A 27,664-nucleotide genomic window follows, 5' to 3' on the forward strand; every position below is an offset into this window, starting at 1 on the left:
TAACATAGTCCTTGAAACTTTCACTGCTTTTCATTTGAGGGCTGCCGAGCTCTGAAGTTTAGGGTTATGCTCTTGCCCTTGTTCACTGGACGGTAAGAAGCCATGTCTGAGCTAGGAATTTCAAATTCTTCAGAGAAAGAGCAGTTCAAAAAAATTGCACAGAAGAAGGATAAACGAAGTTCTTTTTTCCATTCTCCTCTTTCTCCCAACCACTTAGGGTTAGAAGGCGCCACCTAAGTCACTTGGACCCGTTGCCAGAAATTGTATAGTCAGTGTGTAGTTTAGAAGGATCCACTGCATGAAAATGTTCTGTATGTTGTCCCATATTATGAGTTTTGGGAAGAATTTGTGACCCTGTAACAAAAGAGTGAAAGGCATGAGAATGATGTGTTGTAGGGAGCGATTTGGAGAAATCAAGGGCATTGCTTATGTCATAGGTTCCTGTACTACCAAAGTGTTTGTTAAATACGTCTGCTGTATGATTCCAAGAACCGGGATCAGGCTGCAGAGAAGGACCAGCCAACTCCTTCTTCCATCATGGCCTCTGAATCCTTGATTTGGGGGAGATAGTCAGAGCCTGTCTGACTGCAAATCTGGCTGCTGGTTTGGCTGCCAGTGTGTGACTGTGACAAGATAACAGGCGACTGAGAGTTTAATTCCACTAAAAGCCAGCCCCACCTTACTTCCTGTCCCTAACCGTGGCTGATCTCCAGTGCTTAGAACAAATGAGAAAAACCCTTAGATGCCAGAAATATGCATCAAGTGGTGAAAGAAAATTCTTCTTGTCCTTTGCAGGTGACTAGCAGAAGCCCTAGGGCATAAGATAAATACATTATAAATCCAGGGCTAACCAAATATACCAAAATATCTAATAAAAATAAATACCTAATAAAATATACCCAAATACCTAATAAAAATAAATACCTAATTAAAAAAAAATGTTTATAATGTAATTTTTTGCCTGCCTCTGTCCTCTCTTAGGCTGGAGTAAGGAGCTAAAGGGGCCTGACTACTTCTGATACAAAACTTAGGTTAATACAAACTACTTGCTAAACCAGAACCTAGAGAGAGATTCCCAGGTAAGGTTGACAGTGGAACTAGTACCTAATCTCAGTTATCTGTCAGAATATAATAAATGTAATCCTAGTACTTCTTGAATTGTGGTCTGTGAGGCTTTGGTAGATGGTCTAAATTGTTTCCGTAAGTTCCTAAGAAGTGGTATTTTTCAAGATTTATTTAATTTTTAATTTCAAGATTTGATATGGATTTGTGATTATCATTACTGAGATTTAAAATGGGCCATTCTTCCGAAAAGAAGGACTACGGCTTTCTTCCAACAGTTTGTCGGGTTCTGGTAAACTCTTTCACCAAAGATAGATTAAAGAGGAAGCAGAGGATGAGCATACCAAAAATACGCTTCGCTTCAGCTAGCTCTATTCACAGATTGATGGTATCACTGTTTGTTTTTGGTTGGTTTTTTTTTAGGCCTGAGCAAGCATTTACGAGGGGGCGGAAGGTACAGATGAGTATAAAGCTAAAAAGAATAGAGCATGAGGGACGGGGGATGAGATTATAGGCATGTTGTGTGGGGGCCAGGATTAGGACAGATGGCATTAATCGTCGCGAGAAGGAAGAAGCACAGGTGAGTTGGGGGTTTATGAGTGGCATAAAAGGACAAAGGAAGGTATGAGGTATGATGCACGAGAGAGGTTAGATACGAATTTGATACCTTGGAATCATCTTATAGCTTTTCCTCTGCTAATACTTTTTTCTTCTTTGTCTCAGCCACGTTAAGACCGGAGGAGCTTTTACACAAGTAGCAGCATTTCTGATAATTGTGCTGGTTGAGGCTGTTGCTGATCTAGCTGTGAAATCACTGGCTAGTCAGCTCTAAGTTAACTTGATTTTTAGTCATGCAGGCAGTGCTGCTTTTGAAAGTCAATTGGCACAGCTAGTGCTATCAGCTCCTGGTACTATAGACTTGACTTTGGGGTATTTTTAATTTATTATTGGAATTTTCTTGTTGATGTATGCTGGTTACCTTTTGTTAATCTTTTTTTCACGCTTCAGAGGAAACAGCAGAAACGGCTCTGTTGTGCTAAGAGAATTGATCCAGATGTAGCAGTTAACTAAATGAAATACTCGGAGATGGTACCAACCTGAATGATAGCTTTGCATCATGGCTTTTGATGGTGGATTTAATGTGTTTAATTTCTGAGATGATGCTGACTGGGGAAGAATGTAAGTGCCCCAGCAGTGTGGGTATTTTCCACCTTGTCATGCTGTGTTGAGAGCTTATATCACCATGACAAGGCTTATTAGATTAGTCGCTATTCCATTTCTTTTGATTTCCTCCACCTGCCCCCTTTCTGATACTTTGAAGGTTGTATGGATGTTCATGAAGTTGTTCTAATATAATTTGTACACAGGAAAGCATTACTGGGAAAGGATGTCTTTTAAAAACTGTGTGTCCAGGGCTGACTGAAATCAGCTTCCCTTGGGAATAAGATTTACTGTTTCCATGGCAGGAAAATCATCGTGTGACCAGCACATATATTTTTAAGGAATTTCTTCCTCCCGTTTGTAGTTCTAGTTTGTAGCCTTCTTTTTCCTTACAAAACCGACACCAACCCTGAGAAGCAGCTCCCTCTACAGTCACCTCATGAAATTCAAACTTCGGGCAGTGGGAATCTCCTGTGCCCTGTCCCGTCCCAGCCCTCCTGCCTCAACTACGGGGCTTTGCAGAGCTCAGGATCCTCGCCTGGAGTCGTCCTCTTCCTTCCAGGGCTGCAGTGCACAGGGATGCTCTGGGCTGGCTTGTTAGAAGACATTTGTGAAATGCAAAATGGTGCCTGTGATATTAGGCTCTGATGCTTTTAATAGCAAAGAAATAAATAAGCAAAAATAACAAATAAAATGAGCCCTGTTGGGAAGGTGAAATAGAAGCAGCAAGTAAAAGCAGGTCTGTGGGAACTGGCTAGAGTTTTCTTAGGTAATGCCTCAGATTTGAAAAGAATAAAAGTAAAAAGGTGATGGGTAATGCTGCAACTATAATTTAAAAAAAAGAAAATAATTGCATTAGCCAGTACAGTTCAGACCTGTAAAGCTAAATTTTTATTATAAAAAGATTTTCAGACTTCTCTCAGTACACATTTGCAGCTATTTACATATATTTGATTAACATTTTAAAGCAGATTCCTTAGTGTCTGTTTTAGTTAATGTGAGCTTTAATTTGTATTTTTAGACTGCTTTTCTCAACTATTCATTTTTAGCCTTGTTTGTACACCCAGCTGTTAGGGGATTTAGTATGCATCTTTCTCAGATGGTTGCCTTTCCTCTGTAGGAATATAGACATGCTTTATAAATTGAATTTTAAATATGATAATCTGATGGATCAGATTGATTGGACCAGGACTGAAGGAATGCTTTACAGAAGCATTCACTTTTAACATTTGTTTTTTATTAAGTCCTGATCATATCTGGTTTGTTGACTTGCAGGATTCTTTTTTCCAAGTTTTTTCCACATCCGGTTTCTGAAGAAATATTAACATTTGACCTTTCAAGGCAGAATTGATAGATTTTGCTCTATTTGTTTGCTAATATCAAAACAGTTTCTTTCCTTAAGACTGCTTAAGGCAGTGGTACTGAAGATCTATTTTGATACATATATGTTGCTGCAGCATTTTAATAAAAATCCATGTCTTTTTTTTTTTTTTTGTGTGTGTGTGTGATTATCCTGCATGTCTATTTGGATTAAGGAGTAGATTTTTCTCAGAAAATGGTGGTGATGGAATCAAACTTTCCTTGGTGTTAAGAAGAGACTGTGCTGCTGTGTGTGGGTGTATGGCTATATGCAGAGAGCTGCTCGGAGCTCGTTTCTCTCCATGGGGATAACTGGCTGCATACCAAACTGTGGCCAGGAGAAGCAGAAAGCAATGTGTGGGCAGACTCTATGATCTTTTATTAGCACCTTCATTGTACTTCGGCGTTTTCATCTATCAGTTAACACTGGTTCCATCATTAACTGCTTAAATATCTAGTTTGAATCATTTTATGCGAGGGAGAATGTGATTTTTAAAATTATGTTTTGATGTGTGTACTTAATTTTTTGGTTGCAAATTACATATTTAAGACTGCAAAGACTAAAAATATGCCCCAAAACATTGAGCGGCTTCCTATCCTTTTCTATAATGAATTTAGACGAACAGAAATTGTAAACTTCTTAAATGTTGAGTCCCAATTAGACAGAAAGCTTAAGAACATGTAAATATTTTCCCCAGCTTTCTGGAGTCAAATTGTTTTGAATAGTACGGTTAAGTTGTGTCTCGCGAAAGAAATCACTTATAAGTGGAACTCTGAAGTTCTGCATTGTGACTAATCATATTGATATTGATTTGAGTTCGTAGGGATTATACGAATTGGGTTAGGAAAGTTGCAGTTCGATTTTGATTCACAGAAGGTAACTAAGGATATTAAATGCTTCTTCCTGTGGTGCAGATTATGACATGTTAAAGTTTTCAGGGCTTTTGTACTTTGATGGTAATTTAAAAATCTGTTCAAAAAGAAAGGACAAAATGAAAAATAGTTCTCTGAAAATTTGTTTCCTTTCCAAGTGCTTACGTTGACTTTATGCTTTGTTTTTGTTATAAATCCCTACAAGTTATGCAAAAATGTTGCTGTGATTTATTGTTTTGCATTCTGACAGAAAAGTCACTGATGGAAAATATTAATATTGTAACTAGAAGTACACATGGATTATTTAATAATGATATACTGTCATGAGGTTTTATGGTATGTTTGATCTGAAACAATGGCTGTTAGACTGTGGTTGCTGCACCTTTCTTTTATTCCAATATAAGTAAGTACCCAATGACTTTAGCAAGGCTGCATAAGTGCAGATTTCTGTACCTTTTGCCTATATTCATGTGCTGTTTGGCTTTGCTCTTTTAGATCTGTTTTTTCAAGTGTGGATTCTCCAGCCAAGGTCAGCTCCATGGAAAAGAAACTTCTTCTCAAGAGCAAAGAACTCCAAGACGCCCAGGACAAGTGTCACAAGGTATTTATTTATGCGATTGGCCATCTTCATTGCTCCAGGAATCTGCAACCACTGTATGTCCAGGGATCTGTCAGATGCTGCTGATCATCCAGACTCGTGGTGGGCAAAGTGCTTTTCCTTCAGTGAGGTGGCTTCCTCTCCAGTACAAAAGGAGATGAATTTAGGCCATGCTGTTGCTCTAGATACTTTTATCTTAACAAGAAGCGGCTCTGGATTTTAAACAGTCCTTTTCTCAGCGTGATAGACGACTGCTGCTTCCTGCAGGCCGTGCCTCTTCATCATACGCACAATTACAGCAGTACTGTTCTGAGGTTCTCTTCCTAACTCATCAGCTTCTACTTGCATAACTGTTGTCACGTCACTGCTTATGGTGAACATCTTGTAACAGTTGCTGTGCTCCAATAAAGGGAACCCGGTGGAGTCTTTTAAAACTTACTGCTTGTTTGAGACTTTTATGAGAGTTCGATTACTTTTCTCCCTGCTCTGTTCTGGATTTGACCATTTGCTTCCTGACAAGGAGATGGGGGGAAACCATCTTCTGGTCCAGCATGGATTTGGGATAAGGTTAAAGTGATCCATCTCTGCAAGTCAGGTGAAAAATGATTGTGTCTTCTTTGCTCACTGGGGTTCGAAGAATGACTGAATATGAACAAGCAGCTTGAATGAATGGGGTGACTTAGACTTACTACTTGTCCTTAAGAAGAACTGTGCATTCCTGGAGCAGAGACAATGGTATCGGAATTTAAACACCATTTGGAGATATATAGCTAGAAGTCTCTTGGAGACATATTCCTTACAAACAGAGCTCTGAAAGTAGCAGTTAACAAAGCTTTTGAAGCCCCCTTTATAACCTCTTGATATTTATTGCAGATGGAGCAGGAAATGACGCGGTTGCACCGGAGAGTGTCAGAGGTGGAGGCTGTACTTAGCCAAAAGGAGGTGGAACTGAAAGCCTCTGAGACCCAGCGATCCCTCCTGGAGCAGGACCTGGCCACCTATATCACAGAATGCAGTGTGAGCCCTTACACCAGTCCTTTCAGCTCTGAAGGCCTGAAATCTGGTGGTCTTTGCCTTTCTCTTCCATCATGGTTTTAGTGGGGTACTTGATGGAGAGAAAATAATATGTGAGAGGATATCTGTGGTATACGGAGTCCTGCTTGCTTGATTCAAACTTTGTTTCGTGGTCATGTGCTTAGAACATACAGGAATAACTACTCTCCTGGTCTTGCTGAAACTGTTTGTGATGTTTGTCTTACTGGCTGTGCTAGAACATGCTTGTGTTTGACTTCTCGCAGGTTTCTTAGCCAGAGAAGGATGGGGCCTAATCAGTACCTAGACAGAAGTCTTCAGGGAGAAGAGGATTAGGAAACCATGGTGTTGCCTCCATCTGTGGGATTCTCAGTTCAGACTGATCCAGTTCCCCAGCAAAGTGTCAGGGATGGTGCTATTTTTCAGATAGAAGATAAAAATGAGGCCTTAAAAATGTGCCTTCAAAGATCATTTGGCATTTTTCATGGGAGCTGGAATGTCTGCCCAGTTGTCCTGGCAAGATTCCAGTGAGGATATTTTCATTCTAGTTAATACTCTTTGTATTTTCAGTTGGATATAATATTCCGGTTCCTCTCTTGTAGCGAGAACTAAAAATCCAGACAATACTCTGTTTCAGAGAATTGAAAAGCATTTCTGATGGGGTTGGTTTGTTGGGAAGCAGAACTTAAAATGAGGCTGAGTGATTTTCCTTATACCAGATGCTACTGGCGTAAATAAATAAAATTAAGTTTGTGTCTTTCTGTTGAAGAAAAATATACAGTTGATAGGAGGACCACTGGTCTGCCAAAATTTGCAGGTAAGGTGTGTGGTGAGATACAGAAGCAGCTCTTCTGTTCTTTGTAGAAGTTTAGCAATGATTAAAGGATTTAACTCACTTAACAGTAACAAGAAAAATGAGTAAGCCCGTTAGTAACATGAAGTTGAAGGATTGTATCTAGGTTAAATTAATAGTGCTAGATAAAATATAGATAAGTGCTGTCAATAATGGATGCCTTTTGTGATCTCTGTTGGGTTTTTGTCTCTAGTTTCGAACTAGAGAGATTTGAACTAAGTTTTCAGTGGAGTAAACAGTCCTTGTGAGATGGGCTGTTTCTGTCCAGACAGAAGCAGCGCTGGCCATAAATTTCTGTAGGGTTCCATCATTGGTGCCTTGGTTTTTGTGATGCCTCACTGCAGTCAAGGAGGCATGGGTATAGCTAAAGACCTTTAGTATGCAGCCATCTGAAAAACCAAGGACTGTGTCTTGAACATTTTGCTTTCTGCAGAGCTTAAAGCGAAGCCTGGAGCAGGCACGGATGGAGGTGTCTCAGGAAGATGATAAGGCACTACAGCTACTTCATGATATCAGAGAGCAAAGCCGAAAACTGCAAGAGATCAAAGAACAGGTACACCTGCTGCTTCGGGGAGCAGAGGGGCTATCTACAAAGAGGCACTCTTGGCATATTCTCGCTCTGTTGCCAGGATTAGGTTTTATGTTGGTAGGCCGTGATGACTCCCAATCTGTGTGTTTTCGTATGGTTTCTTAAACAAAACAGGAAGCAACAAAATTACACTTTTGTGTATATTGCAAGTAAGCACAAACTCCAAACTTAAGTTTTTCTTTTCCTGGTCCTGAAGATAGTTTTTCTATAAAACCAGCTTAGCAGAATGTTGCAATGCTTTGGTAGTAAGCTGCATTAGAAATGAACTATCCATTATAAATGGTCAAGCTACACAAATCCCACAACAAGTTCATGAATCTTCACCTGGGAGAGAACTGAGCCTTAATTTTTTGTGGGTTTTTTTTTTTTTCCTTCTTTTATATCTGGCCATTTAAAATACTTAATAGTCTTTCAAAATGGAATCTGTGTTGCCTAACTGTTCTTTTCCTAATTTAATCTGTTTGCAAATAGATGTTCATACTTTTTTTCCACCAGAATGTTGAAAATTCATTAATCTGTACAATTGTTCATAAGGAAAAAAAATGTCAAAATTAAAAGAAAATACGGTGACAAATGTGGACATTTTTAGGACTTGGAATGGTCTACAAGACAGAACCCATTCAGTTTTGTGAATTAATAGCAACATATTGTGTTGAGAAAAAGAAATTGAAATTTGCTATGGCATTCAAACAATTCTTTGCAATTATCTGTTGTTTTTCATCTTCAGAGCACTTAACAAACACTAACTGACTAATTTTGTAGTGTTTGAGACAAGGAAGCCCAGAAACCTTGGTAATAATTCTCCAGACATGAGCAGCTCTTATGTAAAAAGTAATGAAATGCAAAAACAACCCCCTGGATGTAGCAGGCCTCCATAGACTTCTCTACAGCATTTTTCTGGATTGTTCTTTTATGTAATACAAGGGATCTAAAGCTCAGTATTCTCTGTTTTGGTGTTTCATTAGCAAAGTTGCTTTAGATACCAAAATGTGGAACATTTTTTGGCGATGATAAATATCAATAGATTGTTAGGCAGTACTGCATGTAACAGAGGAAAAATAATGCAAGTAATTTCTAATCAAATATTTTGTCCCAGGGTCATTTAATTTGGCCTGTGAAGATTCTCGATGACGTAAAAATGCTGCTTAGGTCAACAAATGGATCTGTAATATTCTGCAGACTTTCAGGTCTGGGGGGGGTCTTCTGAGCTATCTGAAACCCATGTGCAAGAAGAGCACAACAAAATATGCAGAGATGGTTTTGCTGACTCATTCCAGCAAGTGGACCTTGGCCATTAAAGACTTGGGATCATTATTTTTAAGTCAGACGGAACTGGGAGGTGAGATCGAAGAGTCCCTTAGAGTTTTGCTGTTGCAAACTTGATGCTTGAGAGAGACCCGGTAAAATTAGCAGCAAATCAGAATCTTCAAAAACCAATAATTAGGCTTTTGGTATTTCCAGGGCAAGACTGTAGGTTCAACTTAACCTCAGGTACTTGGATAGAAGAGCGTGGTGGGTTTGTGTTTTTTTTTGTTTGGTTTTGGTTCTTGTTTTGTGTTTTTTTGTTTTATTTTTAACTAAATCTGTGTTCTGGTCATTCTTGGTGAAGGCCTGTATGAATGGATGAACTTGCAACAAATCAGAATCTATATTTTTTGAAAGGCCTGCTCGTTTGTATGCAGCTACCCTGATGTGATTTGCTTCAGGGATATGCCCTGAGCTTTGCCTGTCCATTAATATGCGCTTAAGTACGTCTTGATATTTTTTAAACTGTGAGCAATGCATATGCAAGAGGTATTGTTCTGTGTCACCTTGAGTGATGCAGCCTGTTCCTCTGACCTGACCATGAGATTTATTCAAAGATGGTCTTGCAAATGTCAAGATACAAGAAAAAACTGAAGTATTACTAATTATCTCCTCTTCTTCCTTCTTTTCTCCTTTCCCATTCTCCTCCCTTCTCAAATACTAATTTTCACAGTGGCAACTGTTGTCATACCTGTAACTCTTCGGTCGAGTGTTTGCTGATAAAAAGTCCGAGTATTTTAGGAAGTCTTAACAAATTATGATCTCTGAGCAGAACATGCACTCCTTCAAACTGTCCTGCCTTTTTTTATTCACAAGCATATTTGTATGAAACAAATATTTGGCTTAAGGTATGCTCATGTATTATGAAAAGGCTCTAATTCTTTCCAGCAAGAAAATAAGGTCATCCATAGAGGGACTAACTGGGAAGAGAGAGTAGGTCCCCTGTCTGCCTTACGAACTGGAAAACCAGTTTGGGGATTACAAACCAAGGAGCCGTTCTGCCATGCTCCCTGTAACTGACAGTAACGCAAGCTGTTAAAGGCCTTTTCTTTAAATATCAGCGTAAGCTCTCCATGTTGCTGGAGAATAACAGGCTGACACGAGGGTCAGTGTTCATGCGATCACTTGTATAACTAAAGACAGCTGGAAGGAACGATGACAAACCTGATTTTGTCATGAGACAGTTACTCTTCTGAATATGGGGGTAGTCAGGCATATTGTATGATATTAAAATGGAAAGAAAGATAGACTCCCCCACTGACAGTCCTTCATAATCTTTTTTCCTAGCTCTTGATGTGCATGTTTTCTACTTGTTCTCAGCTTCATAAAAATACTTTTCTTTTTTTGAGTAATTTTATAAAATGTATACTTACAGGACTTAGTGAATGCTACATAAACATAATTAAATTCCTTTTTTCCAGTGAAGATACAAGCAGCAACCTCATGAGCTAGTCTCAGCTTGAGTACCCAGTCCCACTGAGAGAGTCAATTCAAATGTTCTGTTCTTCTCCCACCTTCCCCATCCAAATGCCCTATGTGGCAGTGTCCTGCATGGGGAATCCTTATTTCTGCCCTTATAGATCAATATCTTCTATGGGCAATGTGATTTTTAGACAATTTTTTGTAAGTTCATATTTTCTGTCAAGAGAAAGTAACTGAGGGCTAGAAGCCACAGTATGCTACCCCTCTGCTTCTCCTTTCCTTTTACCCAAGCTGTGCAGATCTGTGGTAATTGTCATGTTATCAGCCTGAGAAAATATGTCTTGAGGGAGCATCTGGGCATTTAGTAGAGACATCAACTCAAAGGCACATTTCTGTTTCAGAAATTAGAAATGTAAGTAATTTTTATCATTTGTATGGAGATGTACTTATGTGTTTCTGCAGTGAAGCCACTCAAAAAGTCAATGTTTTGACTTTTATGAGGTATTGACTTGAAAATGGCAAGACTCAAACTAGAATGCCATAGATATGTTATTTTATTGTTTTATTTTGTACTTTAGTTTTCTTCCACATGTTCTTAAATGCTCTTCTTGCCTGCAATCAGTATTCTGGGATCTGCTGTTCCAATTATTTCCCCTGTTGCCTCTAAAGTGTAATACCTATTCCTTCCACCACAACTACAGGAGTATCAAGCTCAAGTAGAAGAAATGAGGTTGATGATGAATCAATTAGAAGAGGATCTTATTTCAGCTCGCAGGCGTAGTGATCTTTATGAATCGGAGTTGAGAGAATCCCGACTGGCAGCTGAAGAATTCAAACGTAAAGCTACTGAATGTCACAACAAATTGCAAAAGGTAGTTTAGGCTTCGTGGGAGAGGGGGGCTTGAATTTCTGGTGCTGTTTCACACACACAAGTTGTGTGTGTCCTCTAAAGATTAACGTCATTTGTTCAACCAATACAAAATGTCTTTCACTTGTACACGCAAATAATGTAATTTATATTTTGTGTAACTGCTTGTGTTTTAATTGCATGAGGTGATGACTGGATAGAAGACCAGTGTCCTATAACTTTTCCTGAGACTTTTATATATTTTGTATTTAAGTTACAGGTTAAAGATCAAGGAAAAAATGAATCGGGAGAGTTGTATTGCAAATTGGAGAAGGTATGCTACTTCCATGTCCTGGAGTTTGCTTCCTGGGTCTGGATATCCTGTTCTTAATGGATTGTGTTCAGAAGCTAGGCAAGGACAGGCACAGATTATGTGTAATCTGAGTTTGGAGTTAGGTTAGTGATACATAATGGTTTTCTTTATAAATAAAAAATAGCAAATGAAAGAAAAAAAGAATTCTGAGTACTCTCACGCTGAACAATCTACTTGGTGACCAAAATATGAAACCAACCAGAAGTTAGTAAGATGGGAGTAGATTTGCCAAGAAGTGTTTTGGTGTGTTGGAACTTACAGGGAGAAACAAAGGTTTTTTGGGAAGTAAATTAAAATAAATATGGTATCATAAGGAGAGAGCATTTTTTCCTTTTTGCTTTTATGACACTCTTTCCCCCCATTCTTTTATTTAACCGCAGATCAATACAGAGCAGCAGGCCAAAATTCAGGAGCTGCAGGAAAAGCTGACAAAGGTAATGTCTGGGTGGTGAAAGTGAATTTTCCACGAGATTTTCCAGTGAAACCTTAATGCAGAGGAGGGATGCACTTTGTTTGATCCTCAAAAATAGTATTAGTCATAGCATGGGCGATGATAAGGAAAAGGGGGTGGGAACTGGTATCTGAAATCATTAGTGTTCTCAATATGCTTTTGGCTCTTGAGACATGTCAACAGTGTTTATTTTTACAAATGAAGCTGAGTCAGAACTGGAGTAGCGTAGAGAAATTCTAGTTTAAAAGGCCAGTTTGGGTATGCCGTACGCAATATGCTGGTCCCTTGCTTCCAAAGACAGGGTTCAGATGTTTTCAGATCACTAGTAAAATACACGTTGGACTTAATTTAGTCTCTCAGTATACTCTGTTTTAATTGCAAAATCACTTTCCAGTTCAGTTATTCACAGTAAAAATGTGGAATGATAAGGGTTCAAACAAAATTAAAATACCATTGCAATGTTTGCTGAAGGAAGTATTTAATAACTAATGTTACAGTTTGTCACTTAAGAGGACTGTAAGAACAGTAGGGGGAATGTCTCTTACTGGCATCTTCCATCAGAAAAGTAAGGGGTGGTCATAATAATCCACTGAGAGAGCTTTTCAAACGTGGCACCTTCTGAGAGAGGGCTTTTCAAGGGTTAGTGATCAAGAATATGAATAAGAGGCCAAAACTGTGTCGAAATAGTACTTCTAATATTTAAAAACAGTCATGTTTTAATCTCCCCCCCCCTTTTCTCCTTTCATTAATTCTAAGGAATTATCTGTAGGCCAACAGGTTATTGTAGTAAGAGTATTTTGTGAGCTCTTTCCAAGAGCTTGAAATTTGGGGGTAGACTTTACTTTGAGTACACAGAGACATTAAGAAACTTGCAGCATAGCAAGACAAACTTCTAGATCTCCTGGATTTTCATTTTTTTGTGAAACAGAAAAGATTTGTGGAACAGAAGTTAGAATTTGTATGTTCCTGCACATGTTTGTAGGTGGTCAGAATTTTAGATTGCTAGGCCAAAGTTCTGTAGCAGTTTTATTCAGAATGTTGACCATCTTGAGGTTATGAACTTTTCACATGCTGAATTGTTGCGCATGTGTTTTTCTTATAATACCTTTCTTTTTTCCCCCCTTTGGACCTTTAGGCTGTGAAAGCTAGCTCAGAGGCTACTGAACTTCTTCAGAATATCCGTCAAGCAAAGGAAAGAGCTGAGAAGGAGTTAGAGAAACTGCAGAATCGGGAAGACTCTAATGAAAGCATGAAGAAGAAATTGCTTGAAGCGGAGGTGAGCAGAGGACCTCTATCTAGAGTAAATTAGTTATTCGAATGTGTGCCAGTTTAGGAACCCTCATCTGGATGACTGAACAGCTCATAGCCCTGTAGTAACTATTCATAGGAAAGTGATGTTAGACATTAATCCATTTTTAATTAAAAAGCATGTATTTCTTTGAAGAAAACTGAGAGGCTTTTTATTTTCAGTACGGAGTCAAGAAGGACATGTGGTTAGCATAAGGGATTTGAGGCATGATGAGGTTTTCAAATATAGAAGACAAGCATATATTGACTGCTTCAGCTGACTTTTTCTAGAAGATACTCATTGCTTTGTGATACTGCGGAGTTGGTTATCCTAAATGGCAGTTAATCATTGCTCTACAGGAACGGCGCCATTCTCTGGAGAATCAGGTGAAGAGATTAGAGACTGTAGAGCGAAGAGAAAACCGTCTAAAGGAAGATATTCAAACTAAATCTCAACAGATTCAACAGATGGCAGAAAAAATTCTGGTGAGCAGAGGTGAAAATGAAAGATAAAGGGTAAGAGTTTGTAAGAAAGGGGTAGGAAAGGAACGGAAGACATAGAATTGCATTGAATAAGGTGGAAATTGTTGGATAAAGGGATTTGTTTCTTGTACCAGTCATACTGGAGAAGGCTTAAGTGCTCAAATTCTATTTGCATCTTTAGTTACAAACTCACTCCTGTGCCTTTAGTTTTAATACTACTTCAAAATTCTAGTCGTCTCAGTGGGAGCACTTTTAAGTCAGCTTGTAATATTTAAATTAGTTACCTAATGGCGGTTTCAGAAGTAAAACATTCTCAGTACAGCATACTGCAACAATAAAAACATTGATATCTAGCTTTTAAACTAAATTGCAAAGGAATTTAGAGGTCAGATCTACTTGAAATGCTTACATTTTGAAGCAGAGAGAAATTAGTCATCTAAACTGTTCATCTCCAAAGATAATATTTGTCAGGAATCCATTTTCACCCACATACCTTCTCTGTTAACAATTTCTTGTTTCTCTCCTTGTTAAACCTATTAAATCTCTATCGTGAGTGGGTACGTCAGTTGAAGTGAACCAAGCTGAGGGTGTTTCTAATGCTTTCACTTCCTGGGGACAGGAAGCATAATTTTATAGTGAAATAATGAAATTTATTTTGTGTTTCTCATGAGTTCTCTTTCTGTGTTGTCAATATGACAAAGAAAAAAGGTTACTTTTTATTGGTAGCAATCCCTGAGCATAGACACCCCTGAGGAAGACCAAATGGAATTGTATAAATAACTGAATTTGGAGGCAAGAGGTGACCCAGACTTGTTCTGAGGAGTAGCTGCGTATATAGACTTTAGCATCAGAAAGGCCGAGTGCTCTCAAGACAAGGTAGAATCAGTTGTTTAGTAGTGCTGTTTCTTGCAAATTGTTTTAATAACATGAGTGCACGGTAAGTGGGAGACTATGGTTTTGCTGGGCACAGAGCCAACTTTATGTTTAGAAATAGTGGAAAACTTTGAATTGTTTCATTGGCCTCTTGTGTTTATCTGGGGATTGTTCCTTGGTTTTGATTACATTCTCCGTAATGTAGGAAAACGACAGGAAAAACTGGTAGGGAATGCAGAAATATTGACTATTTCTTCTACACCATGGGATATGTTTAGCTCTCCTTATAGATAGTTTCCATGGAGTTCCGATAGAATGTTGGAGCTATAGAAAAGTAGCTTATAAGAAAGTCAAACAGACATTGAAGAAATACTCCTACAGAGTCTTTTCTAGTCCCGTGTAGCTCTGACCTGGGAGCACAGGGCAACAGTTTCCTTTTTTGCTCCACTTCTCCGTTTGTGCCCTCAAGTTGGTATTTTCAACACTTTTGACTTTTCCTGGTATAGAAAGGTGGGAAGGGAGCTGAAGATACAGAATTGCATAGAATAAGGTGGAAATCGTTGAATAAAGGCTTTGGTTTCCTGTACACTCATCTAGCGGTACCTGAGAAGTACCCGCTGATCTGCCTGTAGAGAGATAAATAAGAAGCAAGAAACAAGTTAGAGAAGCTACTTATTGCTGCTTGAAAGTTTGAATCATTGCTACGATGCTAATAACAAAGTTAATGCTACATAGAGAATAGTAAGTGAGAACTGGAATGGTAAGAGATTACCTTCTTAAGCCCACACTGGCTGTTAAGTGCCACTGCAGAAACTGGTGAAGCTTCTGCTACAATATGAGCAGTCTGATACTGGTAGCTTTGAAGCTGCTGCTGATCTGGTTGTCTGATTCCCTGCCAGGACCTGAAACATGTGGGCTTCTGGGGGAGGTGAGTTGTCCTTCTTGTTGCTGGGAGACATATTTCAATTGCAAAAAGCAGCAATCTCCATTCCTTGCAGAAGTGTTGGGTACCAGGCACTGTAGATGACCTACTTTTGGTGAACCTCCTCTTTGATTCTCACTTCTGGAAAAAGAGGTCTATTGCAATTACTGGAGAAAAAAATCTTTGTATGTTTTCAGGATGAGAAAGACCAGAAAAGAGAACATGAAAAGAGCTGAAGTAGAAATATCAGGATTTTTTCCTGTGCTATGCAGTAATGAAGGCAGGCAGGGACGTGGGTGCATCCCCAAACCTGAAGTTGTCCATGCAAGAGGCGATACGGTGGTAATGAATGACAGACCTGGATCTGCCTCTTCTGCTCAGGAAATGGTTGGAATGGCAAATATGACAATGAATGAGCATCTGAGCTCAACTCTTGCGAGGTGTCCTGTTGAAAGGTGATTATAGATATATCCTGAATAATACAGTCAGACAACAGAAACAGCAAACTTCTGAGATGCAAAATTATTTAAGTCCTTACTGTGCATGGCTCAAACTAACGGATGTGAAGTAAAGAGGTTAAAAATATCCTGGTATGTTCTACCATATATATTGCATCCTGCTCTTTTCGTTTTCGAATCAATTTATAAATAGTTATTCTGACAATGTTTGTCAGAGGAATATAGCAAAGTAAGTACTATTCCCACTCTATGAATGTAAAATGAAAAGCATAGAGAGCGGTGCCCCATTATTGAGGTCTTCTGTGAGAAAACACGTGAGAGACCTTGTTAAAAATAGATCTGAACTTGTTGTAATGCCACTGCAGCTATAAAGTTTTTATAACTGCTTGTTTTCACAAAACATCCTTGGCCCATCTTTGGGAATATTTTACTGGGAAATGGAGATTCTTACCGTGGAAGTAGAAATCTTTGTCTTTAGCAGTAGATGGGTCAGCAGCAATATGCAGAGCTTATAACTGATAACGTGCAGTTCTCAATGTTGTTTTTTTACTACAAGAGCCCTGATCTTGGGATTTTATAGTGTGAAGCCTTTAAAAAGAATGAATGAATGTTTGATACCTGTGTTACACATACACACAGCACCTACTATTTCTTGTGGCTGAACTTGAATCTCTGCTGCTTTTAGGAGCTGGAAGAAAAACATCGTGAGGCTCAGATTGCAGCACAACACCTGGAGTTGCAGCTGAAACAGAAGGAACAATTCTATGAGGAAAAACTCAAAGTAAAAATATCTTCTTATCTTCCTACAAGCTTTTGTGGGTAGAATGGGTTCAGGGAAAAACAGTTGCCTTTAGGCTCTGATTGCTTTGTCTTACGAGTTGCCTTCTTGCTTCCCACTACTGAAATGTTCAGAGAGTTTAGTGAAATCTGATTTTTTCTTCTCGTCCATGCCCTTGTACCTCACCTGTCTTTAGCTCTGCATTAAAACAGGGAGCATCTGAAGTCAGAACTATAGGAATGCAGTGGTTGATTGTAATTTGATTATTGCTGACTGACATGATATCATGACATTCATGATGCTGTTGGATCTCACATCCTGAAAAAGTTTTCAGTTCCTACTAATGATTTTCTAAGAGTATTCCCACAGCCTACCTGCAAGGTTTAAATTCAGCAAATACGAGAGCATTTCTGAAATTCCCTCTTCTTGGAGCTGTAACATCTGCCAAGAAGCCACAGAAACCGCCCACTTTGTTTTTGTCTTTTCCAGGGTAGCATAAGACTTTAACAAACAGTCAGAAATAGAACCATAGACACCATCTAAAATTAGGAAAAACAAATTGGGAAATAGGAGTATGTGCACTGGCTATGGATTTTTCTAAAGAACCTGCAGTACATCAGCCAGTAAATGCATTTTGTAAGAATCTTTGCTTCTAATAAGCATAATCTGTTTTCAGCAATCCTTATTTAGTATGTTTACCTAGGACTTTAATTCTACATTTCAGCTTAAATGTGAGAGGATATAGTATTTAAGAGGAGAGAAGGAATTTCTATGGGAGAAATAGGAAGGAAAAAAAGAGAAGAAAGAAGGTTTCCTGGCAGACCAGAGCATGTGGGAATCAGTAATGAGATGGAGAGTGATAGAAAGCAGGACGATCAGGGGTAGATGTTGGGAAAGGAGAAATAGTGACATGAAAACTGGAAAAGAGGATGGGGATTGGAAAAAGAACAAAAAGAAAAAGAGAACCAGTGTATTACAGGGGCATGTGACACAGGATTTAGTAGGAGGAAGCAGAAGGCTGAGTGAAAGAGGTTCAAAGGATGGAAGAGGACATGGGAGTAACTGGAACAGTAAAAAAATACCCTGTTGTGTCCAGACTTTGTGCGTTTGAAAACTTGTCTTTGAAGGAGATGACCTTTGGTTTAACAACAGATTTAAAGCTCTGGACATACATTCATAGCGTGCATTTTCAAACAATCTAACAATTAGTTACTTTAGTCCTGTTCCTAATGACAGGGATTTGTGCCACAAAAAGAAGACTTTTACTTAGCTCTTTCATTTGGTGTCTCCAACTTGAAGAACTCATGGCAACAGAACTTCCAAATGACTTTGGAGCCTTATTGTTAGGGCAGCCAAAGGATGTGCGCTTCCATACCTCCTCTGCTATACGTATTGGGATATAGAGTTTTTCTGTTTTCTGTTGTGTTAGTCTGGAATATTTCTTGAACACGATTTATAGGACTTAAAATAATAATAAAAAACCATCTACAGTATCTCCATGTCTTCATAAAATTCCATCATTAAATTCACTCTTCAGAGATAACTGAGGGAGTGCTCTTTTTTGGAGTTTGCTCTTCCATGGATTTAATGCAGTTGAATCTTGGGTTTAATTTTGCTTGAGATAAGATCAATTGCTTAAAGAAAATTCTGTCTTTCTTGATGATTTTCTTTCTGCTTGCCCTTTGCCCAGTGAAACAGCTATAATTTAGACAAAAGAAATGTCTTCATTTAGGTGTTGGAAAATCAGATGAAGAAAGATCTTGCAGATAAGGAAGCACTTGAGAATATGCTCAGAAGACATGAGGAAGAAGCGCGTGAGAAATGCAAAGTCCTTGCTGAACAGAAGGCGGTATGTATGGTTGCATTGAAAATCAAAGCATTTTTAGAGTAGCTTTCTGAGACTGATTTCAAGCAATCTTGTTTGAGGTTCTGTAGGGCTGCTGGGCTCTTTTGAAGGAAATCTTCTGGTTAATACTAATTTTAAAAGTCACGTTTTTTAATTCAAGGTATCTTTAATATTATTTCCTTAAAAGTATCCACGTAGCTTGCTGTGTTCATTTTGTTCATTGATAATATAATGGTTGCTTTCACCTCATATTAAAGCAGTAGAAAGCAGTTGTAAATAGCTCCAGTAATTGCATTTGTGATGCTCTTTTAGCCATTTGATTGGTTTTCTTTTACTTCTTTTGGCTTCTGGAAAAAGTTTGTCCTTTTTTTTTTAACGTTGTTTTTATAATCAGTTGCTATTGTGCAGTCTCAAAGGCACATTTACTTTGTTTCAGATGATCAATGCAATGGATTCGAAGATTAGGTCACTGGAGCAGAGAATAGTGGAATTGTCTGAGGCCAATAAACTGGCAGCAAACAGCAGCCTTTTTACACAGAGGAACATGTAAGTACAGCAACTGCTATCGTACTGGTCAGTTCCGAACATTTCTCAATAAGATCTCTTCTCTTCATGGAAAAGTGGATCTTTTTCGCAGCCTGCTCTGCTCTCTGCTTGTTTTTCAGTGATGCAAAAATATCCTTGTTCTTCAAACAGTTGTGGTTCACTGCGTATTTTGTGTTTCCTCAAACATGACTAGGAAAATTGGTTTGTATTACAGTGTTTACTTTGGAGCCTTTCCTAAGGCTGGTGCTTCGTGCAGGTTTACCAAACAAGTTAAATAAATACTAATACTTTTAATGTCTAAAATACCTCTGGAGAAACATATATTTCTTTTTTGTAGGTACATATTGCTAAGAGTTTTATATTTTCCTTGGTTCCTGTGACAGTTACATGATGTTGAAATTGAAAAGATTAAATACCTTTCTTTCACAAACATTCCATTCTGCCCTGATGGGTGAGAAGGCAAGCAAGAAAACTAGATTTTTAAGCCAAGAGGTTTTCTGCATGTTTTTGAATTGCTGATTGCAAGAGTGAGATATTTTGTTACTGAAATGGGCAGAAGTAACATGAAGTAGGAGTTACCCCACCTTCAGCTTCAGAATGCTGCTTCAATTCAGATTTTTTATTTCCTAACCCAGATAGCACTTGCATGTATCTCTGTTGCCTTTTTGGGTTCAGCCTCTCTTTAGTTCCTGTAATGACTGGTGTAATAATCAGTTCAGTGGTTTTGGGGTGTTCTACTGGTCAACATCTAATGACATCTTGAATCATTGTGTGATAGAAAATCTTCTGTGTCACACCCTTCTGTCTGCTTGAACTTTATTTTGCTTTGGTTTTTAGCTGAGATTCCTTGTCCTTATAATGATGATTTTCCTTCATAAGAGATGTAAAGGAATTCTACTTCAAGTATAGGGAAAAGCATGGATTGTTTGATATGTTCTGCAAGGAAGGGCTGAAGTAGTATATGCTCTTATTATATTAAGAGATTCCCGAGCTTTGGCTCCTGGTAGAAAGGCTTTCAGTGTCTGTCAACACTGGATGCAATGTTAGGTAGTGTCTTTTGGAGAGATTCACCTTTAATACTGAATAGAATCAAGCAAGGATGAATTTTGGCAAAGAGTTGCTTTGGTTTTTTTCCTTTTCAGTGGTGATTATGCCTCCAGATATGTAATGGCTCCAATTTTTGTTATATTTCAAATATCTGGCAAGTTATTTTAGCCTGAGCAGCCAAAAATATTCACAGAAATAACTGAGAAATTTAATTGCGTTGCTTTATGCTCCAGTTGTATTTGCTCCAGATGACCTCCAGTTAATTACCCAGGAAGTTTGTTGAGGCAGCAAACGCCATAATTTACCTTCAGTCTGAAATAAAGCAGAACTATTGTCTCAGCGTGTACCTGGGAAGCATATGCAAGATCCAGTGTCGCAGTTGTTGGTGCCGAACTGAGTGTAAGAACTTGGCTGAGGTAGATGGATCCTCTGAGAGCAGGACATTTCACTGGAGATCCATAGAAAACAGGAAAAAAATATAGTAATATTTGAACATACCACTTGGAATAGATTATTGTGCGACATATTGTCAGGTAACATAATTTTGAAGGATTGGTAGAAGATAGTACAGAATTAACCTTTTAAGAGAAAATTGCTTTATTATGCATGCAGATAGCTAATGAATTTGTGCTTATTTTTTGAATTGTAATGGTGCAAATGCATAAATCTCTTGTCGGACTGTATTTTGAATCCAGAAAAGATACAGCTAATCTGAGCGTGTTTGAAGAGGAGAACTAGTGATTAAACCCTTCAGAGGAGAGGGGAACTCTGCTAGCTTTTGTTTCATCAGTATCTGAGGAAACTAATGATTATCAGGCTCCTGAGACGATAGCCCAGGACGCAGCAGGAAGTGGAATAACACCATTTGACAGTTCTGGCTGGCAATAGTCTGTAGAGGTAAACTAAAACAAGAGAAATTTTGTGTGCAATGCACAGAAATGTGAGTCAGAAGACTTAAGTTCTATTTTTAGTTTTGTTAAGTCTTCCTATTTGATCTTGGGCAACCCACATAATTTCTCTGGGATAGGATTAATAACAGCTTATCTCACAGTGAACTTCTTAAAATATTAATTCATTAATATATGTAGAGCTTTGTGAGACTTCTAAGTAGAAAGCACACCATGAGGCAGAATTTTCCAATGCCTGATAAAATGATTCCAGGAACTGTAAATACTGTAGAAAGACCTTTTTTCCTTCTTTTTTTTTTTTTTTGTTTTGTTTTTGTTTTTTTATGAGGGTATCCATTTCAAATTCTTATGGTAATAATTAATCATTGCCAGCTCTCAAAATTCTTATTAGTACAAGTAATTATTTTTGTTCACTTTGTAGATTAAGACTTTGATCAGAGACAACAAAGCTTCGCTTCAATATAGGTCAAGTTCTAGGTTCATTACAACTTAAAAAATCCCCACAACACACTATCATCCCCCCCCCCCCCCAAACCATAGGGTTTCTCTTATCTCATGGAAATACATTGTGTGAAAGCAACTATTCTTAGCATTTATTTTTCCTGCGTAGAAAAACGTGTAACAAGGAATTGGTGAAACGAGAAGAATGAACTGTAGCTCGAGTATTGTTGTAGATTACTGTGTACAAGATGAATTTTTCTGTGCAACTGTCAAACATGAAATTTTAGTGCTCTGGGCATATATTGATGAATACACCAGTACATGGATCTTTTGCAAACAGGAATAAAGAGTTGAATTTTTTTTTTTTTGGGGGGGGGGATGTAGAATTTAAGCTATGAATTTAACTGTTCTCCTTAACAGGAAACTTGTAGTATACTCTTCCTTACTTCACCCCAGTGAAAGGACATATATTAAGGACATTTTGGGTTTGTCACTTGTGCTTTTCTCCTACCAGGAAAGCGCAAGAGGAGATGATTTCAGAGCTGAGACAACAGAAGTTCTATTTGGAAACGCAAGCTGGAAAGTTAGAGGCCCAGAATCGAAAATTAGAAGAACAATTGGAAAAGATGAGTCACCAAGATCACACTGACAAGAACCGCCTGCTGGAGTTAGAGACTAGGCTGCGAGAGGTGAAAACTTGGGTTTAATCTCGAATGTAGCCCACTTTGAGTATTACAGTGAGAACTAGGATTAAGTTGTTTTAGTTCTGTGTGCCATAAAAAATGGTATCTTAAGGTGTATTAATTTAGTTTGGTCTAGCAGTGCTTTTTTCCCTAGGAGAAAAAAAAAAAATAATTAAAAATTGCTCATTAGAAGGAGGTAAAAGTAACTATTGAGGATTTGTCATTCTTAGACCTAACTGAATGTGAGCTTTTAGATCATCTTGCTTTCTCAGAATCATATTGATGGGGTTTTGTACAGTATCCTTATAATGTTGTCCAGCTAGAGTGGTTGTGGGTAGAGAATAAACGCTTAAGCTACGTGCAATGACCAGCTTAACCACAGCCCTACAGCCTACAGATTAGAAAGCAAAGGACACAACAGAATTGCTGTAAGCAAGCAGGAGATCTGTTGCTTCAAGCACATTTTTTCAGAAGTCTTCTGGAAAGGAAACCTAACAGAAATATAAAAATACACGTTTTTAAAGATTTGTGAGTTGAGCTTCATTTTTACTTGTGTATCAACTAGTTTAGATCCACTTCAAATCTTCTTTTACCTTCTCCAGTCTCACTCCACTAATTTTCAACTAAGACTGAAATCTTGAGCTAAGAGGGTTGGGTGATCAACACATGTCCTTGTTTGACTGGAAGTTGCTTGGGCTCAGTGTAAGATTTAGGGCAGGCTTGTTGCGCATTTGCAGCACAACAGAGACATTCGCTTGGGGCAGCAGAGAGCCTGAAGAAGGTGCTGAGCTTTGGAATTGATTTTGAGCCCTGAGATCTGTTGTGCTGCTTGTTCATTTCTTATCTGTTTCTGGAAATGACATGTTTATCCCTGAGTATGCCTCAAGAAAACTTTCAACAGAAGCCATTCAAATAAACCCAGAGCCAGATGATCTGGTTGATTTCTTTAAAAAGAATCTGAAGGGAAAATGAAATATCAAAGTCAACTGCAAAATATATGCAATGTTTACATACATGTAAAGATTAGTATTGATGTTTGTGCCTAAAGGTTCCCAAATAAAGATTCTTAAAGATTCTCAATTTCAGTGAAGAAAGTTCATCACATACTACTTCAACTTTTATGCTTTTGATATCAACATTTGATATGTGATATTGGAGTCACAGCTGGAACTATTCTTGTGCCCTTGTTGTTTCAAAATGCCAGGTTGCTTTTCACCTTTTTCAAAGCAAACCGGTAGCTTTTAGGTACCTGACAAAGCTGCGTCCTTGATTTGTTGGTGACTTAAGCACAATCTGTCAAGGTGTAATTTTTGGGAATTGACATGGCAATGGCATCCTAAAGTGAGGTCCGAAATGAGATTAGATTGCCTATATTTTCTTTGTGAGTAACTTACATCTGGATGCTACTTTTTCTTTCTTCAGGTTAGTCTAGAGCATGAAGAGCAAAAGCTGGAACTCAAAAGGCAGTTGACAGAATTGCAGCTGACACTGCAGGAGCGGGAATCTCAGATTACTGGGCTACAGGCAGCACGGACAGCCCTGGAGAACCAGCTCCGCGAAGCCAAAACTGAACTGGAGGAGACTACAGCTGAGGCAGAGGAGGAGATTCAAGCTCTCACGGTGAGCCCTAAAATATAGCTCTATGAACTGTATATACAGATTAGAATTATGGAGGTGCACGTTTCGTAATGAGGTTAAAATGAATTTATACTACTTAATTTTTAATTTTCAGAACAGCATATGAATTGTGCCTTGTGTTCATAGGGGAAGGAATGGCTAAAATGTCAAATTTTCTCTGTCTTATTATCTTTAACTGTATAAATGCTTCCTAGTAGTGGTTCGTTGCTGCCAAAACTGATTGTTTGTAAGAGCATTATTACTTTTGTGCTCAGGTGAAAGTTGCATATGAAATTGTTATTGTTAGGGGTTGTACTCTGTGGTTTACTTATTTAAATAGTATCTCATGCATTTGAAAGTACTTCATGATCATAAATGTTTTGATGATTTTTTCTATCAGTTATCCTGCTTTTGGGGGGAAAAAACCCCGAAATTCCTAGCAAAATAGTGGTTTTAGCACCCTAATTTTATTCCAATGCTTATTTCATTAAAAATTGTCACGCGTGTCTTACAGTCTCTGGTGAGGTGTGTGAACGATATAAAGGAAAAAAAGTTCAACCCCTGCCCCTTTTTTATCCCCTACTCCCAGTAAAAGGAATTCTAAATTATATGCTGCTGGTTGCTGTCTCTTGAGTCCCAAAAGGTGCTTTCAAACTGTTTGATTCTAAGAAAGATTTCCTTCATAAAAGATTCCCCTGGCTCTTGGGGGGAGTGAGTGGACCTGCTACTTTGGATGCCAGCAAACCCCCACGAGCAACAGTCTTTAATGACCTTCAAATCCAGTGATTTTTGAAGTGTTGAAAATGTGCATTCTCTCGCTCCAGTGGCATTTGATCAAAGGACTGTTGTGAATGTTTCTACCATCGCGAGTTTTCAGAAGGGATGGGGGGCTCAGCCGAGGCAGGGCCTTTGTATTCTGTTGGTGCTTTGTGTGGATGAATGGGAGAACCGTTCACTCAGAGTTGGTATAAAGCTGGTACGTGCTGGGAAACTACAGCAACATCAAGGCTTAAGAATAACTGAATAGAACATGGCATCAGTTTCCTTTTTTGCTCAAAACTGAGGTGGTCCCCTCCCAGCTGAAAGCTTTGCATAACGACTTATGCCAACGGGCTGGCGATGTGCTGGGCATCTGTCCCCTGCACCACCACTGACACAGAGGAATCTTTATGACCTGTGTTCACTCAGTTATCGCTTCAGTTAATTCAGCAAAATGGTAGTGCTTTTGGGCCAGCTGTTGTAAGATAGTCCAGTTTGGTGGGCTTGGGACTATTTCTGTTATGGATTTTTTAATATACTTTTTAAATTTTTCACATTGCCTGTTGTGGTAAGATAGCTTTTTAGCTCTCATCTTTGACTTCCGCTGGACAGTTTTTTCCTGTTTAGTCTCTTGGCTCTAAGGAAAACGTTCTGAATGAAGAAAGGTGGCTGGATGTGCTAGTGCACTACCCTGTCATTTGTTCAGTTTTCAGAGAGCATATGACATTAGACCCTTCTTAAATCAGTTTGATGAATTTTGAGAGGCCATGAGGCTGAAACAAGAACTTTTGCTTTGTCATGCTTTGCTTGTAAATTAGGAGGTAAAATGGTGCATGCAATACTGCGTTCTTTAAAACACGTGTTTGCACTTTGCCATACTTTGGATGCTGTCTTCCAAAGAATTGATTATGTTGTTTCATCACTGCTTTTCAGAGAGGCTCAGGATTAAATGGCACTTTCTGGCTGGATGCAGGTAGATTGGCAGAGCTCTTTGGGATAGCTTGCATAATACTTCATTATAGTTTTTCTTTGCAAGCGTTAAATTGTATGCAGTATTTATATTATACCAATCTGGATATGGAAGTAAAACCAACTCAAATTTAAATGTCAAGAATGTACAAACTTAACATGGAATTGACATGTCTTCTGGTGGCCATTTCAGATGGAACCCTTTACATAATTCAGTTCTCAAGTTTGTACATTTTTCTAAAGTAGTTCAGAATTGATCGCGTATTTTGATTCAGTAGAATGTGACGTTTGCTAATCAGTTCTTTGCCACTACAGGGTGCTTTCATAGCCTGCAGCATCTGCCTTCCACACTTTGCTTGCTGGTAGACTGTTCTGCAGTTTGTTTAGCAACAGCTGTTGGATTCGAATTCTAATGTATGAAAAATTGATGATTAACTTCTTACCTCCTTTAGGCACATAGAGATGAAATCCAGCGTAAATTTGAAGCCCTTCGTAATAGCTGCACAGTGAGTATTAAATACAGATCATTGAATTATTTTGAAATTAAGCATAAGGAAGCAAACAATTTACTTATTTAATCCTTGATGACACTAGTTCCTAATGTGGACTTCTGGCTTCGAGGTGTTAGTAGGAGCTAGATGGATTGGATTTGATTCTTTTAGGCTTCAGGTAAACCTCAATTTTGAGGTTTTAGTCTGATCATGAAATTGACACTATTCTTCTTTTTGGAGAAGAAAGGAAATTAAAATATCTCATTGCAGTGCAGCTAATAAGAATGGTGTAGCAGCTGCAAAAAATGACTGTAGATGGAGATCTTTTCTGCTTACAAGAAGAAAAGGTCTACCTGTCCAAATCCTGAGCTGTATTGTAGATCTAGGCCAGAGCGGAAGAGTCTTCATGCTACTTTGGGTTTTAAGGGGGACTTCAACACTGTTTGAAGAGGTTCCAAATAACACATTGACATATAGTCATCTGCTCAAAGAGCAGAGGGGACTCTAGGATCTTCATTTGCACCTTCTATTGCTTGAGATCTTTTGACATGGTTTTAGCTTCATTTTGTCAGACCAGGACAGACGTCCAAGGATCTATCAACAGAGATTCTTTCAGATTAACACTATCTTCAGACTTACGATGCTTGATGGAGAGCACCTGCCTTCCAGTGGCATGAATTACAAAAGGACCACAGTCCTCTGGATCAGCACTGTGATCCAGCTTTTTTCTAAGCTTTTTCTCCTTACCCCACCCTGTAAGCAGGGCTTAATTGCTGGTATCTTTATCTTATCTTTGTCTTGTCATACTTCCAATGATTTCCTTAAACTCCATTTTTAATGCTGTAGGACTAAGTATCTAATGTACAAGTTTTCATCTTTCAAAATTATCCTTTCAGGATGTGAGTTACTCTGTTTTCCTCAGTTCCTCTTTAGCACTAAGCAAAGTGATTCTTCTATTTTGTTCATCGAATATACTGAGATGAGGAAATGAGGAAGTAGAGCTTACCAAAGTGCGGTAACCTCTGTTGAAATGAAATCCTGCACGGGAAACTTTACTTTTTGTTCCCTTCTTCTTTTCTTAGACTGATCCTCTCGCTCCATATGTGCTCTCATGTATCTCACATCCATAGCTATCTTCTCTTGTTCTCTCTTGCCATTTGTGCAGAACCACAGCTTTCTATGAATATGCTTGTGTGATCCCCATGCAGGCAAAAACCAGTTGTGGAAAATCTGTGGCTTCTTTTCCTTGCATGGTAGGTTGCCCTTCATAGGTCGTAACTCTTGGTAGTAGCACTTGGGCTCTGTAAGTGTGGTGAGCAATCTCCAGCAGTGAAGATTGACCCATAACATTTCAAGAATGCTGAGAGCTTCAAAGGTTCTACATAAAAGGATTTCTAGAAGTGTTGTGGATTGTAAGGTCCTTCACTGGGATAAGTAGGATCAGACATCCTCATCAATAAGAAATTAATTAAATAGTTCCTAAATGAATAATACATGCTCATCATACATTCTCTTTCCAGCCCAGGAGAATGCATGTATAATTTAATTGACCATGGATAGAAACTATCATGTTCTGCGTTATGAGTAGTTCTAGCTGTCCATCCTGTTTACTGCGGAGCACGGAGAGAAAA

At 38.5% G+C, this 27,664-nt stretch overlaps 1 protein-coding gene across 2 annotated transcripts in view; it reads left to right on the forward strand.

The window, feature by feature from the left end:
* CIT (citron rho-interacting serine/threonine kinase) overlaps positions 1–27,664 on the forward strand; it is a 71,456-nt gene that overhangs the window by 17,498 nt on the left and 26,294 nt on the right. The window contains exons 10-23 of one of the 2 annotated variants that reach the window (XM_074159841.1): positions 4,951–5,056; positions 5,927–6,070; positions 7,372–7,491; positions 10,956–11,126; positions 11,382–11,435; positions 11,855–11,908; positions 13,061–13,201; positions 13,573–13,698; positions 16,634–16,729; positions 18,459–18,575; positions 19,009–19,118; positions 22,029–22,203; positions 23,620–23,817; positions 25,995–26,048. In XM_074159841.1, the coding sequence (XP_074015942.1) occupies positions 4,951–5,056; positions 5,927–6,070; positions 7,372–7,491; positions 10,956–11,126; positions 11,382–11,435; positions 11,855–11,908; positions 13,061–13,201; positions 13,573–13,698; positions 16,634–16,729; positions 18,459–18,575; positions 19,009–19,118; positions 22,029–22,203; positions 23,620–23,817; positions 25,995–26,048 (1,666 nt within the window). The remainder of the gene's footprint in view (positions 1–4,950; positions 5,057–5,926; positions 6,071–7,371; positions 7,492–10,955; positions 11,127–11,381; positions 11,436–11,854; positions 11,909–13,060; positions 13,202–13,572; positions 13,699–16,633; positions 16,730–18,458; positions 18,576–19,008; positions 19,119–22,028; positions 22,204–23,619; positions 23,818–25,994; positions 26,049–27,664) is intronic. The other variant, XM_074159842.1, reaches the window with a different exon arrangement.

Source organism: Numenius arquata, chromosome 16, assembly GCF_964106895.1.
Source record: "Numenius arquata chromosome 16, bNumArq3.hap1.1, whole genome shotgun sequence".
Classification (NCBI taxonomy): Eukaryota; Metazoa; Chordata; class Aves; order Charadriiformes; family Scolopacidae; genus Numenius; species Numenius arquata.